This window comes from Colobus angolensis, unplaced genomic scaffold (assembly GCF_000951035.1).
Source record: "Colobus angolensis palliatus isolate OR3802 unplaced genomic scaffold, Cang.pa_1.0 Scaffold299, whole genome shotgun sequence".
In the NCBI taxonomy this organism is placed as follows: domain Eukaryota; kingdom Metazoa; phylum Chordata; class Mammalia; order Primates; family Cercopithecidae; genus Colobus; species Colobus angolensis.
The window spans coordinates 3,881,886-3,897,694 of NW_012116254.1; the positions used below are offsets into that span (position 1 = coordinate 3,881,886).

The 15,809-nt window shown below is 38.5% G+C and overlaps 1 protein-coding gene across 1 annotated transcript in view; it reads right to left on the minus strand.

Moving 5' to 3' along the window:
• Positions 1 to 15,809, minus strand: part of SKOR2 (SKI family transcriptional corepressor 2) — a 37,619-nt gene that overhangs the window by 15,521 nt on the left and 6,289 nt on the right. Inside the window, exons 5-6 of the mRNA XM_011949369.1 lie at positions 3,382 to 3,447; positions 2,907 to 3,005 (exon numbers count right to left, since the gene is read on the minus strand). Of these exons, the coding sequence (XP_011804759.1) occupies positions 2,907 to 3,005; positions 3,382 to 3,447 (165 nt within the window). The remainder of the gene's footprint in view (positions 1 to 2,906; positions 3,006 to 3,381; positions 3,448 to 15,809) is intronic.

Genomic DNA, 15,809 nt, shown 5'->3' on the forward strand with positions numbered 1-15,809 from the left:
CTCCCGACCTCAAGTGATCTGCCTGCCTCAGCCTCCCAAACTGCTAGGATTACAGGTGTGAGCCACTGTGCCTAGCCAGAAGCCAAATATTTGGACCCAAGTTTAGAAATGCTTTTCTAGAGCTCAGTGCTGTTCCTCTCCTTTTCATCTTTCTGTTTCATAATCACCACCATAATTGCACTTATCCTGTGCCCAGCATGTGCACAGCACTTCGCATAGATCTCTCATTTAGTCCTCTCATTCTTCTACGGAACAGGAATTATCTGCCCCATTTTACAGTTTCCAAGGTCATACAACCAGCAAGTAGCAGAGCCTGAAAATGAACTCAGGTCTGGTCAAGTTTTGAGCCTAGATTCTTAATTCTCACATGCTACAGCTCCTAGCCTAGGTCCACAGTGCTGTATGTGAACTGGAGTTTAAGTGTGGTGACTGTGAGCATCTGTTCACCTCCTAGTAAAAAGCTTTGCACAACTCTCGCGAGAATTCCTCTATGCTTCTTTCCGACGAGGCTTCGCAAAGCTCGGTTTTCCCCTTTTCATCTGAGTAAATCTAAATCTGTCTCCTAGCCTCACGGCCCCTCACATTTAGTTAACAAGCACATAATGTGCATTTGCTATTTTCATCCGTGTGAAATTGACTGCCTCTTTGTGGTGTATCTAAACCACGCATTATTTAAACTTGGGCACACACATGCCACTTCCTTGGTCAGTGGAGTATGTTACAGATAAGAAAGAGGAAATTTTTTTGTTACTGTTTAATTGAAGTATTTCATATATGTGGCAATCACAGAAGATACATATTAATGCACATCAAAATGATGAATGAGAGGTCTGAATTGAAACTGGCCAGTACCTCACATTCTAACATTTTGTTTAATGGAAACATGTTGTATTACAGAGCAGCTACTAAGAAAAATATAAATTATTATGGATTACTTAATTCCTTAGAATGAATATGAATTAGCTTTTATTAATGGGATGAATTATGACTACAGAGGTTTCATAGGGAGTTAGAAGGGCATGTTAGGGATTCAACGGGACTTGGACCCACTCTGCTAGATCTAAAAGCAGGGACCTGCAAACTCAACAGTTAGATAAACATCAGCTATTGGAAAAACATATCATTCAATGCCTCTCATTGGGGCAAGGAACTGTGCAGTATTTCTTAAGATACAGTTTCAAAAGTTAGAGAATCCTAGATCCTTTCAAAGCACCTGTTTCTTATGGTTTCAAAGATACTTTAAACGTTTCTCCTTTTCTCAAAGCTATAAGTATCACAATATTCCTAATTATGCTGTCAAAAGCTATTGGCCATTCTCCTCCTTTCAATCTCATTCTAAAGCCCTGCAGGCATTCTCTAAATTCAAAATAACTGAAGTACCATGAGCTCCAACCTCCTTTGGAGTATACAGAGAGGACACACTTTGCAGACCCTCCCATTCCTTGTGGTCAGAGTTCTCTTCCATCATGCAGTTACCTCTACATTTTGAATCCTCACTTTTCAATGTTCTGGTCAAATTCAGTTTGACATGTTAGCAGGAACCTGGTGCTATTCAAAAATGCTACCTAAGCATGTCATTTAGTTGTGCCAATGATTACATTTAGGAAGCCCTAATGAATGAAGACCTTCAGGCTGACATTATTGGAATTATCACAATTATTTAAAAATCTTCCAGGTGCTGATACAGGAATCATCTGGCACATGAATTGCCAACTTGAGTTTTGTGATTTCTGGGTTAATAAGAAGCATGCTGACATTCTAAAACAGTGCCCTGGAAAAAATTAATTTTAAATATATATAATTAGAAAAATAAGTTTGCAGGCCAGGCACAGTGGCTTATGCCTGTAATTCCAGCACTTTGGGAGGCTAAGGCAGGCGGATCACCTGAGGTCAGGAGTTCGACACTAGCCTGACCAATATGGTGAAACCCTACCTCCACTGAAAATACAAAAATTAGCCAGGTGCGGTGGTGTGTGCCTGTAGTCCCAGCTACTCGGGAGGCTGAGACAGGAGAATTGCTTGAACCCAGGCGGCAGAGGTTGCAGTGAGCCAAGATTGTGCCACTGCACTCCAGCCTGGGTGACAGAGCGAGACTCCATCTCAAAAAGAAAAAAAAAAGTTTGCATACTATTTTCCCACTGTCCTTTCTCTGGAGAGGGGAAGATGACTAAACCAAACTCCAGAAAGCTTGAAAAACACTACTGTGATGTATTTGTCCAGATGTGACCCAGACCAGGTCAGGTGAATTTTAAAACTCTGGACACCTACCATAAAGTTTTAGAAAATTCCAAGACTCTAGGAGTAGAACCAACAGTTTTTAGGCTACAATATCTCCTGCCTCTAAATTCAGAATGGAATTTTAACATTAAATATGGATGGGGAATCTAAAAGTACTACAATTATACCAATTTCATTTAATAAAATAGATTTGTGTACACTGAACTGTAAAGTTTAGATTTTCATATTTATACATATCTCAAGCATCAGGAAGCTATCCAGAACAATCTGAGAATGAAAGTTAACTTTTTCTTGTTTCCCCTACTTTAGAGGATGTAAATACCTGAGTAGTTCTTTTGTTTTAAAATCTATAATCTAAATCTATCTAAATATTTAAATATATTTACATATTTAATTATATATTTACACACATTTTAAAATATGCACAACATACACATACAGATACACGTATATCCATACATAAATACCAAAAGGTTCTTGTAAGAAATTATATCTGTGAGTCAATTCAAAGCCTAAATAAAACTAAAATTTATGAATATTTAGGCAGACCATGGGAAGACTGCGTGTGTTTTGCACAATCATTTAACACTTAGAATTACATTCTTAAGCCTAATAATAGAAACGTAATCAATTATCATAGATACAATGAAATAAAAGTGATTTCTTACTGAATACTGGGAAAGACGTGTTTCCTTTTAACACCTGGAATTCTTGTTCCAGTCGTCTCCGTAAATCTATTTGTTCAAATAAAACCTTCTGAAGTTCTTCTAATAAAAAAAAGAAGAGTCATTTTACTAATCTTTACAAATAACTCTCCAGAGAACTGTTACATATGGCAATTTATTATTATAAGACAAAATATTTACCAGTTTAAAAAGTGTTGCACAGACATAGGATAGATTTTGTGCAGAAATCCATGAATATAAATCAATGTAATATATTATTTTAAAGTATTATATTACAGTGTCATGTATTGATTGATACGTATGCATTAATCTCAATTATATCCATCCAATGGTCCATATATTATTCATATGTAGCTTGTCAAGCTAAAAATATGGTGTAGGACAAAAATATCCTCCTATTATCTCCACAGTCGTTTAAAGCTGAGAGAAGTTCTACAGAATTGAAACTTTCATTTACCTTTCCCCATATTTTCTACATCCTTTTTGAGTGAATGAGGTGAATTAGTTTCTTGTGTGTGTTCACCTTTTAAAAAAGGAGAAAAAATATTATTAGTTTTATGTAGGCTAGTTCTGCAAGTTTTCCTTTACATTTTCTTTTAGTATCTGCAAAACAGTTTATTTAATATAAGCTGAAATTGGAAGTCCTCATAACCAAATGTTGTCCTCATTTACTCACATACAATCCTTCTGAAACATGGAGGGGAGGTGCAGAAAAGGAGAGCAGAGCCTGCCCGGCCTGTGATGGCAGCTCCAGAAACGCAGATTCTTGAAGTTATTCCCTCTCCAGCCCCCTACTGCTATCTATCCTTTACAAGGAAGGAAATTTCTAGAATGGGCAAAAGGGGAGTCTGGATAGTCAAGATTTCTGGTAGAAATCTGATTGGAGTCCCACTTGTCCTTGAAGGGAGGAAGCTTGATTTTAATAGAAAGGTTCTCAAGACTAGAGGCAGGGGCCCAGCCTTCTTGGGCCATCAAAATTTGGGACACTGAAAAAGAAGTGGGAGGAGGCTTTGAGCTGTGATTGATAAACCTGGAGGGGTTTCCTAATAACTGATAGTTTGGTTTTTTTTAAAAAAAAAAAAAACAAAACAACTTGGGCGGGGCGCGATGGCTCACACCTGTAATCCCAGCACTTTGGGAGGCCGAGGTGGGCAGATTACCTGAGGTCAGGAGTTCAAGACCAGCCTGACCAACATGGAGAAACCCCATCTCTACTAACATACAAAATTAGCCGGGCGTGGTGGTGCACGCCTGTAATCCCAGCTACTCAAGAGGCTGAGGCAGAAGAATCGCTTGAACCTGAGAGGTGGAGATTGCGGTGAGTTGAGATTGTGCCATTGCACTCCAACCTGGGCAACAAGAGGGAAACTCTTGTCTCAAAAAAAAAAAAAATCAACTTAAGGCTAGGTGCAGTGGCTCATGTCTGTAATTGGGAGGCTGAGGCGGGAGGATTGCTTGAGGCCAGGAGTTCAAGACCAACCTGGGTAACACGGCAAAACCTTGTCCCTACAAAAATAGAAAAATTAGCTGAATGTGGTAATGTGTGCCTGTAGTTCCAGCAACTTGGGAGGCTGAGGTGGGAGGATCACTTGAGCTCAAGAGACTGAGGCTGTAGTGAGCTGTGATTGCACTACTGCACTCCAGCCTGGGTGACCCTGTCTCGAAATTAAAAAATAAATAAATAAAATAAAAAGTAAAAAAAAATTAAAAATCAACTTAGACAAAATAAGTTAACTTATATTAGTTTGTGAACAGTTACTTGCTTGCTGGTATCTCTTCACTGCTCTTCCTTGACCAAAGAAAACTATATTGTGAATAAAGGTTAGATCATTATTCCTATTTAGCTTACGTGCTAACTAGGATGGCAAGTTAAGAAAATGACTCTATCCACAGTGACGAATTGAGTCTACAAATCCAGTCTAAATAAACCAGAATCCAATCATTCAGGCAATCAGAATTTTTAAAAACTTCAACCTGCTATCCTCAATACTTACATAATTTAATCAAGCTTTTCATTTCTGTCTGAAGAGGTTTGGTAGAACAAACAAAGGGGCTCTGAGGCTTCATGGATCCCCCTCCCTTTCCCCCCATCCCTCCTCTCTGTCCCCAGAGTTCCTTGCACAGGCCTCAAGCACGGTGCTGTCTCCTTACTCCCCTTCCTCACTCAGTGGGCCATGTGTTACTTGGGGGCAGGGGCTAGGTATGGCCATTGCTTAGCACAGTGCTGAACATACAATAAGCACTCAATAAAGGGTTTGTAGTTGTTTCTGAAAAGGACCCCAGGAGGTTGTAAATTCTAAATTACAGCATGGGCCAGAATTCATCAAAGATCTCCTTACTATTTAGTTCCCTCAGCAAAAAACAGAATGTAATGGCCCTGGGCACTTGAAGAAGTACGGGGAGATTTCTTTGCCGAGGTAAAAATTTCTGCAAAGAGGGAAACAGAATTTCTCCCTGAAGTGGTGAACTATAACAGTATCATGGACAGACAGGAAAATTTTCAACATGATATTATCAGCGGCAATTCAAGCGCATTTTACTTGATGACTGTGGGGAGTATGTTTGTGTGTGTTTGTGCATGTGCATGTGTGTGTAGGTAAATACATCTGTGAAAATATATGCAAATATTCCAGAACATATGCATCATTAGGGGAAGGAGCCTAATAATATCCTTGGCATCCCTAAGTTCCTGAGTAGTAAGCATCTTCTCTAATATCCAGATTAGATTCCTACATCCTCATTCTCATCTTGGACATGACCTCTCTATAGGTTCAGATGTACTCTTGAACCTTGATACCTTGGCTTTCTTCTCCATATAAAAAGAAAATAGAGAGGAAATATCTGTGAAGCATTTTAAATATAGACCTCAATGCAATTCCTAGAAAAACACTATTATCTAAAATAAGAGTAACATGAAGGTTGATAACAAATCATTAATGTGTAAACCAAGAAAAACAGTATTTTGAAATGAAGATACATGCATATTATGTGCAGTCTCAGTTAACCACTTAAAGGTGTATTTCAAAAATACTGGCATACAATATTGAATCTGAACAAGAGAAGAAAGAGGCATGCATGTATCTCTGTGTTTATCTGCAGGGCATAATGACACTACTATTCTACAACTTTCTCAACCACTCAAAGCGTGATTTAAATGAGATCTTTATTCCTGAATAGGCAATTCTAGAAACCATAGTCTTATCAAATTATAGACCAGATTCCTTTTGACTCTTCAGTATATTTTGTGGACTGTTTATCTTATATTATGTTTCAGTTAGATAGTTGAATTTAAAAATTAAAATGTGATATGTAAAATGCATTTCTTTCCTACTTCATAATTAGTAGCTTTACATTGGTATGAAACCACTAAACAAGCAGCTAGTAAATGGAGACTATATTAACCACAGGCAAATCTACTGATGATATTAATAAAAAGCTTGTCTTTTCATCAGCTTTGTAGAGGTTTTATTAACACTTTGCATCGGCATCTATTTCAAACAGATATTTTGCTGCATCTTCCGGGTAACATCTGCCAATTTTGAGCTTAGAGGATTCGAATGCCTCACTTACAAAGCGTTTTTAAAATGGCTAAATGTTAGGTAAATAAGAAGCACAGAAGCTTCTGCTGCCTTTTGTATATCTTTTACTGGACTGTTGCCTTTCGTATATTACTAATCTGTGAAAACCAGATTGTTAATGGTGGTTAAAAATGACCTCTGGGAGCCTGGATAGATTTGTTCACTATTGCTGCTAATGGTTTCCATCTGGTTAAAAAAAAAAAAGGCAGTCTAATACTAGATTAAATAAATGTGATTTAGTTGACAGTGAGCTCCCAATTTTTATAAAAATTCCATCAGGTTGGCTACATTTTACTTTCTGAGAATTAATGAATGGGTTTGGAAACATCCCTAAATTAAAGTGCTTACTTTTTTATCCCCTATATTCCCCTCACCCCTTTTGTTTTTAAATATGGACTGCTTCAGAAATTTGTTGTCATCCTTGCAGAGGGGCCATACTAATCTTCTCTGTATTGTTCCAATTTTAGTATATGTGCTGCCAAAGTGAGCACTGGATTCCTCTTTTAAAAATGGGGTTGGTGAGCTGGATGTGGTGGCTCATGTCTATAATCCCAGCACTTTGGGAGGCTGAGGCGGGTGGATCACCTAATGTCAGGAGTCAAGACCAGCCTGGCCAACATGGTGAAACCCCTTCTCTACTAAAAATACAAACACTAGCCGGGCATGGTGGTGGGCGCCCGTATTCTCAGCTACTTGGGAGGCTGAGACAGGAGAATCTGTTGAACCCAGGAGGCAGAGATTGCAGTGAACCGAGATCACGCCACTGCATTCTAGCTTGGGTGACAGAGCAAGACTCCATCACAGAAAAAAAAAAGGGGAGGGAGGGGTGGTGGTCGGGGGAAGCATAGCGATTCTAACAGTGTAGAGTTGTAGGAAAGAAAATTATACATGGAAGAAGAATGTTTCTTGGAAGCCTGGCCTCAAACATGTCTAAGACTATAGAAAAAAACTAGTTTGAAGTTGGAGAGTAATGGGTAACTAGGGCATAAAATGTCTCCTGTGGATGGAAGTGACTAAAAGCTGCTGCTAAAGGCCCGGGGCCATGGCTCACACCTGTAATCCCAGCATTCTGGGAGGCCGAGGGAGAGTGCTTGAACCCAGGAGTTTGAGACCAGCCTGCACAACATGGCGAAACTCTGTCTCTATAAAAAAGACAAAAATTAGCTGGGCATAGTGGTGCACTCCTATAATTCCGGTTACTCTGAGTGGGAAGATCACTTGAGCCCTGCAGGTCAAGACTGAGGTGAGTCATGACTGCACCACTGGCCACGGCATTCCAGCCTGGGTGACAGAGTGAGACCCTGCCTTAAATATAAAAAAGAAGAAAAGAAAAAGCTGCTGCTTAGGAAGGTGTCTACACGAGGACTTTCCAAGTGCACATTTGCAGGACCAGTTCATTGTGACCTGCATGGTTTCTGAGAATCCTGCTCACCCAGGAGGGCGAGGGCAGCATCATGCCATATCAGGGAAACTACATCACTGCTGAGCGCAGCTGGAGACCAGAGAGCCTGGAATGTCAGGAGCCTGCTTTCCTGGTCTCTCCAAGGTCCTCCAACAGCAGTGGTTCCATGTTCCAGGTGAATGTTCCAACCCACTCTTGGTTCTGCCCTCACATGTTATTAGAAACTGGAAGTACAAGAAAGGTGGGCGTGAGAAGTAAAATGCTGAAGCAGATATGAGCAGTAAATAGCAAATGAAGAGGAGATGGAGTATATGAACAATACAAACAAGCAAAAAAAAAAAAAATCAGCAACAACAAAAAACAGCCAACAGATTCAATAGCACTAGCTTTCAAGGCACTAGAATAATTACTTTCTGTTAAATACCATGGCAGACCTCTGCTCAAGAACCTGCAATGGCTCCCTATGGTCTCCATCAAAGACTCCACTCTAAAGTTCTCCCCCCAAAGTTTCTAGGTTCTCCCATAATCTTGTTCAACCTGCTGAGCTGCTGAGCCATCCTGTCTCCTTCTTTTTTTTTTTTTTTTTTTTGAGACAAGGTCTTGCTCTGCCACCCAGGCTTGGGCTCACTGCAGTCTCGACCTCCTGGGCTCAGGTGATCCTCTCACCTCAGCCTCCCAGGTATCTGGGACTACAGGTGCACACCATCATGTCTGGCTACTTTTTTCCTGTATTTTTTTGTAGAGACGGGGTTTCGCCATGTTGCCCAGGCTCGTCTTGAACCCCTGAGCTCATGTGATCCATCCATCTCGCCCTCCCAAAGTGCTGGGATTACAGGCCTGAGCCACTGTACCTGGCCCATCCTGTCTTTATTGCCTAACATGCATTTATTTTTCACATCTGCTGCTTACATCTGCCTTACGTCATTTCTCCATCCTAAGGTGCCCTCTCCTCTCTTCCTTGTGCAACCAAAATCAGAATGCCATCCAAGTCTTCTCTTGTTAAGGATTGAATGCCTGTGTCCCACTTATCCCCAAATTCACACATTTAAATCCTAACCCCCAAGGTGATGGTATTGGGGGGGGGAGGGGGCTTTGGGAGGTCATGAGGGCAGAGCACTCATGAATGGGATTAGTGCCCTTATAAAACCAACCCCAGAGACCTCCCTTCCTACTTTTCCACCATGTGAGGACACAGCAAGAAAACAGCCATTTATGAACCAGAAAGAGAGCTCCCTCACCAATCACTGAATCTGCCAGTGTCTTGATCTTGGACTTCCCAGCATCCAGAACTGAGAAAAACAGATGCTGTTTAAGCCATCCAGTTGATGGTATTTCTTTTTTTTCTTTAAATAGCAACCTGGCCAGCCTAAGACGTTTTTCTTCCATAAGGCTTTTTCAACTTCTGCAAATCTTACTGATTCATCCCTTCTTTGGCTGAACTTCTAAGTGCTTATTGCCTTTATTTTGCCCCTTTGTACCTGATGTTCTAGGTCTTCCTAGAAGTCTTCCTAGTCTGGTCTTCCTCAGCTAGAAAATTTACTTTCTGAGGGCAGAGAGATCCTACCCTATAGGTAATCCCCATCACTACTACCTTAGGAAGGGGTACAAATATATTCCACGAATACTTGTTGTACTTTTTAATCCATTCTGCTTTGTAAGAGAAATACCAACTAACGCTATTCTAAATCCTTAGTTGTCATGAAGGGTTTTAAAGCACTAACTTGTTCCTATATGTGAAAAGCACATTTAATCCATTTGCCTATTCTGACTAAATTAGGTTAACTATATATTCAGTTTTCTGGGGAAATTCGTGATGCTCCAATAGAAAATAAGTTTTGTTCTCATCTGCCATTTTGAAAATTTCTTTAAGGAACAAACAAAACTACAGCACTAAATTTTAACTATGACCTGAAAATATTAATAAGCATATATGTCTGCTGTGGTCTCCAACAGCAAAAATATTGTACATTTTTAGAGCTCATTTAACTATAAGAGCCGAATGAATGGTCAGGTGACCTGTTCTGTTGGTGGACATGAGAGAGGAGAAGCTGATTAAACAGTTATCACTCTTCTCAAGCTGAACTCTGAATTCAATAAGTAAGAGCATTTAAATATTGTGTCCTGCACACATATAGAGTATACCATGTATATGGGGTACAATATGAAACTTTTGCCATTTGAATAACGAATAAAAAATGTGGCATTCACCCACCCCTTCTATGGAAATACATTCTTTCACCTCCCCACTATTTTCTTTCTTTCTTTCTTTTTTGAGACAGGGTCTTGCTCTGTTGCCCAGGCTGGAGCACAGTGGTATGAACATGGCTTACTGCAGCCTGTCCTTCTGGGCTCACGTGATCCTCCCACCTCAGCCTCCAGAGTAGCTGTGCCACTATGCCAGGTTAATTTTTAAACATTTTTTGTAGGTCTCCCTATGTTGCCCAGTCTGGTCTCGAACTCCTGGGCTCAGGGAATCCTCCTGCCTCATTCTTCCAAAGTGCTGGGGTTATAAGCATGAGCCACTGCACCAGGCTGCCCCGAGTCTTTTCATCCCTACTTGGTTTCCTACTCCTTGTCTTGGCTGTCTCCCTTTTAAATTCTCCCTTGAGCCAGCAACCAGTGCTTAGAAGCATGGCCCCAGCCAGCAGCCCCAGGGACTAAGTGGTTGCTTATCACTGAAACGGCCTCTATGTCCTTCCAGAACTATTGTTGACACTTGATGAAAAATATTTGGATAATTTTTTTTTTTTTTAAATAGAAGGAAAATGTCTGTCCACAGAGGAAGTCTGCAGAAAAAAAGAAAGAAAGTGTGTTATTTAATTGAACACTCACAGGTAAATTTAGTAAATAATTTTTTTTCTTTTTCTTTCTTTCTTTTTTCTTTTTTTTTTGAGAGGGAGTCTCACTTTGTCACCCAGGCTGGAGTGTAGTGGTGCAGTCTTGGCTCACTGTAACCTTTGTCTTCCGGATTCAAGTGATTCTCCTGCCTCAGCTAGTTTTTGTCATGTGAGTAGTTTTTGTCATGTGAGGAGGAGTAAGCCTGGGATTAGAGGCGTTCCTTGGGTGACTTCTGGGACCCGAGTAGCTGGGATTACACGAGGCCACCACCACACCCGGCTAATTTTTGTATTTTTAGTAGAGACAGGGTTTTACCATGTTGGGCAGGCTTGTCTTGAACTCCTGACTTCAGGCAATCCACATGCCTCGGCCTCCCAAAGTGCAGGGATTACAGGCATGAGCTACTGCACCCGGCCAATTTAGTAAATAAAATTATTTTGGTTTAAGGCTGTGTCTGTACATGAGATACACATGCACTCTAACATCTGGATGAAGAAAGGTATAATTTCGGTCAAGAGTCCAGATGTTTCCATAGTTTGTGCAGACTCATGTACCAGCAGTGTCTGTGTTCTGCTGCAGGGGAGCACACCCTAGAAGAGAAGGCATCTCCTGCATGCAAAGCTGCAAACAATCTTCGCATGCTGCTCCCAATGCACCTTATTGCCATTTCAGCCTGGGCTGAGGCTCTGTCCTCCTGCTGCTCAACAGCAGGCACAGGGCCTGGCCACTGTTGAACAGAAGCTGCATGTATGCATGTTTAACTCCCAAATAAACTCTGAATTTTAAAATTGATCTTAGTCTTATAATCTGCTTCTCAGTGAGATTTTCTGGATTTTTTATTTTCTCTATCTCTGACACTCTATCTTAGAGGTATAATTTGGATAGGGTCAAAATTAATCTACAGTTAGTGTAATAGTACATTTAAGAATAACCAAAATATAGCACAACATATGGCATAGAGAGGTTTTTAAAAACACTTTGTATTAAGGCATTAAAGAATCAATTATATAAAAAGCAAGGTTAAATAATTTTCTCCTCTATCAGTGGGATACAGACTTCTAATTTCTTGCTGTTAAATTCTACACTGAATGACTTCCCCTGTGACGTTTGGCACTTCAGTGAGGTCACAGAACAGAAAAGAAAAAAAAAAATCAATATCACTGGAGAGCATATGCTACAGAATGAACTAACTAAATATTAATTCCATTAGTGAAAAAATAAAAAGCAGCAAGTGCAAGATTAACTAATACCAGTGGGATTATAGTAAACTAAGAGTTATGGCAAACTTTACAATTCATGATCAAAATTTATTGCAAGGTGCATACACGTTGCATCTGGAATCAGTAAATTAAATATCTTTGATTAGTGCATCTCAAGTTCATTTAGAAAGGTCTTGAGTTTGAGAACTGGTGTTGTGAGTTAATGCTGTTTAATTTTTTTCGTGGACGTTTTTTTCATTGCCCTTCTCCATGTCCTTGAGTTCTGCATTTTTAACAATCATTAGTAAGAAGGAAACTTTCATAAATAAAAATAAACAAATATCTGAAATAAGGAAATTATTTAATTTCGAATCCATGTATTGAAAGACTTCAAAATACATTGTACATAACTAAATGTTGCTAGTTAAAACTAGAGGTGGGAGGTTTTATCAAATTTTATAGGTAGATTAACTGAGGCACAAAATAGTTTAAGGGTTTACCTAATGTCACCTAGTGAGATAATTAAAACTCAGATCTACTAGTTCATACTTTAAAGAATTTTTCTTTTTTCCTTTTTTTTTTAAAAAAATCATAAGCATGTTTGAAAATGGAATGGAATAATGAATCAGAGTGCTTCATCCGCTATATATTCATGAGAAATGTAATTGCTTCTTACTATTCTCAGAAATCTGTCCATAGCATATTAAGTACACTAGAGAATCATACCAGTGAAAATCAAATTGATTTTAAAACTTCTATACATATAAAAAGATGCAGTCGCACTCGCACTGCAGTGGCACCAGCGTTTCTCCAGTGAAGGGGATTGAAAAGTGGGGATGACTCCACTTTACCTGATTTCCTTGACCTGCAATAGCTTTGAGCTGTCTTACCAGCTTACCTCACTGCATTCAATTTCAAATCACTTAACTTCACTAAAGTTATTCAAAACGGATATGCAAAACCTTACTCTGGGATTGCAAGTGGAAATACTGTCATTTATATTTTTGAGTAGGTAATATTTTGACCAAACTACCATTCCCCTTATCTATCTGACTTGGGTCTAATTTTAAAGAATCTAGAGATAAAAGTTCTCCTGGCTTTTGGGTAATTTTGGCTGCTTAAGAACTTCATGTTTGGTCCCTCTAAGCATACAGAATTATATCTGCTGTATGTAAGGTTAATGACCATTAACAGGGAGGTTTTTAAAAAATCGTTTAAAAATGTAATCTCTTTGAAATTGCTGAAAAGTAACAGTTACCGATAAGGCTGAAAGATTAAAGAAAGGCTAAACTTAATTAAAATGATGAACTAAAAGATCAAAAAAAAACTAAAAACAAAATATTGTTGCTAAACTGAATTTTTTTAAGGGATCAATTAAATATAGGTCTATATCTTTGTTCAGAGAAAGGTCATAGAGATTTTCTGATTAATGATATTTATGGTTGCCATGGGAGTGAAAAATTCCTATAAAAATCAAAAATTGCATACTGACTTATCAGGCAGTTTGAAAAGACATTTCATTCTTTTTTTTTGTTATAGCTATATAAGCATAGAAATAAAATATTGATATTTTCCAATAATAATGGTTGAATTAAACATTGGCTAAAGGGACATAGGGTTATATAAATCTTATCAAATTTTTTTTTGTGTAGACTACTATCATAGTACTCATACTGCCTTCTTAGGTAATCTGTCTCCTCCTCTTGATTGGAAGCAATGTGAGGGCAGGGACTGGTGTTGATTTCTATTTCTGAATTCCCAGAGTCTAGGAAAGTACTTAGCACACAGTAGGCATTCAAAGATATTTGTGGAGTAAATGAGTAAATAAACAAATGAATGCTATCATGTAGATAACGGCTGTTACATGGGGGGAAAATATCTTCATTAATGAGTAAAGAATACTGGATAAAACATTTGGCTGCTACCACTCCAAAGCAGCTAATCACAAGCGCTCATAATCTCTTTGGCTCATCTGAATTTCTGACACTTTGCCCAATAAATGGATAAATGGATTCTCGGAATCTGACCACAAGTAAATACATTAATACCAAAACATAGGTCACTTGGGCCCCCAGTCTGGGATTTTCCCAAATGTGTATTTCAATCTGAAGACCATAAGCTAATATTTTCTAAAAGCAATGGCAGCTGAAGGTGCACCAAGTTAAGTCCCACAACAATCCAAACCCTTTAAACACTTCTTGGTGTTTAAAACATTTCCACACGCTAAGCCAAAAACCCCATAAGGATGAAGTTCTTGTGACCCAAGATTTCAAGGTAAAGTTAACAAAATACAGTCTTCACCTGAAATTTGCTTATTTTGATAATATATTTTTATCCCTTCCATGTTTCACCTGTCTCCCATTCAATACAAGATAATAAGATTGTATAACCTCCTACTACATACTTCCCGGAATAATGTGAGAATGAAACTGTGATATAGAAAAATCAATGCGGAACAAGTTTCCCTGGGAATCGGTATCAAATTAATTATTGTGAGGTAGGGACTAGCAATATATCAGTAGTATCACTAGGTGTTATTACCAATATAACTATTGACTGCACTGCCCTGAGCTCCAGGTACTGTGGAATTATGTGAACGCCGATCCTGACTGTACTTTTACTTACTTCCTTTTAGCATTTATATTTCCATCTTAATATCAAACAACAGTAGATTCCATGGTTTTTATTGCTTGGCTATCATTCTTGAGGTTCCGATGGCTTGTTAGGGTTTACTAGACTCAATAAGCATGCGGAAAACAAACCTCTCTTAAAGCCAGAAATTTGTTGTCAAATTCCATCCAAATCAGAGAAAGATGAAAGAGAGAAATTCAGTTTTTAACAAATATATAAAGACTATTAACATACATAAAATGAAGAGAATACAGCTCTGTGAAGGAATTAGTTTGTTCAAATATATTTATTAATAGATTGCTTACGGGTATGGGTATGCATGGTTGTTGAAGTGTTAACTGAAAACTTCTTTAAAAAATTATGAATGCTAGCTGTTAAATGCGGTGTAGGAAACTAAAGTTCCTAAAAGTAAATTTCAGACTGAAATTTGGATTTTCTCATTCAATTTATAGAAACTACTTTAAACATCAAATTTCCCATAATTTTGTACGAATCATTGTTACCTCTTGAAAAGCTATTGCACATGTTCCATCTTTTATAGCATATTTACAAAATTTAAATTTTTTTCTACAAGAATTTGTACCCAAATAGAGTTCAGCAGAAGTAGACTTATGAAGATTGATGTTTATCTAATAGATAAATGAAGTTCATGGTCTGGAGTAAAGTTTGATATCTGTCTAAATGTGTTATTTTGTGTTAAATACATGTATATGACAATTTGAACTTTAATATTACCAATAGCCAACTCCAAGTTCCTCCAAATGTAGGCAGTCAAAAACAACTTAAAACTAATGTGTGTAAATTATAATGCACTAATTTTAACAAGTGACACTAAATTAAAGCTTGTCTTAATATTGGTGAATGGAAAGCAGGTTTCACATCCTGCCTCTGAATGGGTCATGTTATTTAAAAAATACACAGCCATTGCTACATGAAAGTTTTCTTATTTTATTCGACTTTAGGCTGTATGGGGGCTTGCTTTCAAAATGGGGTCATACATAAGATAAAACAAAACAAAATAATAATCCTTCCAAATTAAGTTCTTGACAGTGCCACTGAGACGTGACATTGCTTTTAAACTTTCTTTCTGAGCTTTGTCTGTCTTGATAGGGAAGAATGGGAATTCTCTAAGTGCTCACTGGTTGTACAAGACAGACCTAGCAAAGGTCTCCAATCCACTTCAGCTTTTGAAACGGCCCGAGGTGATTCGCATTCACTGGAGTACATAGAGACTTCC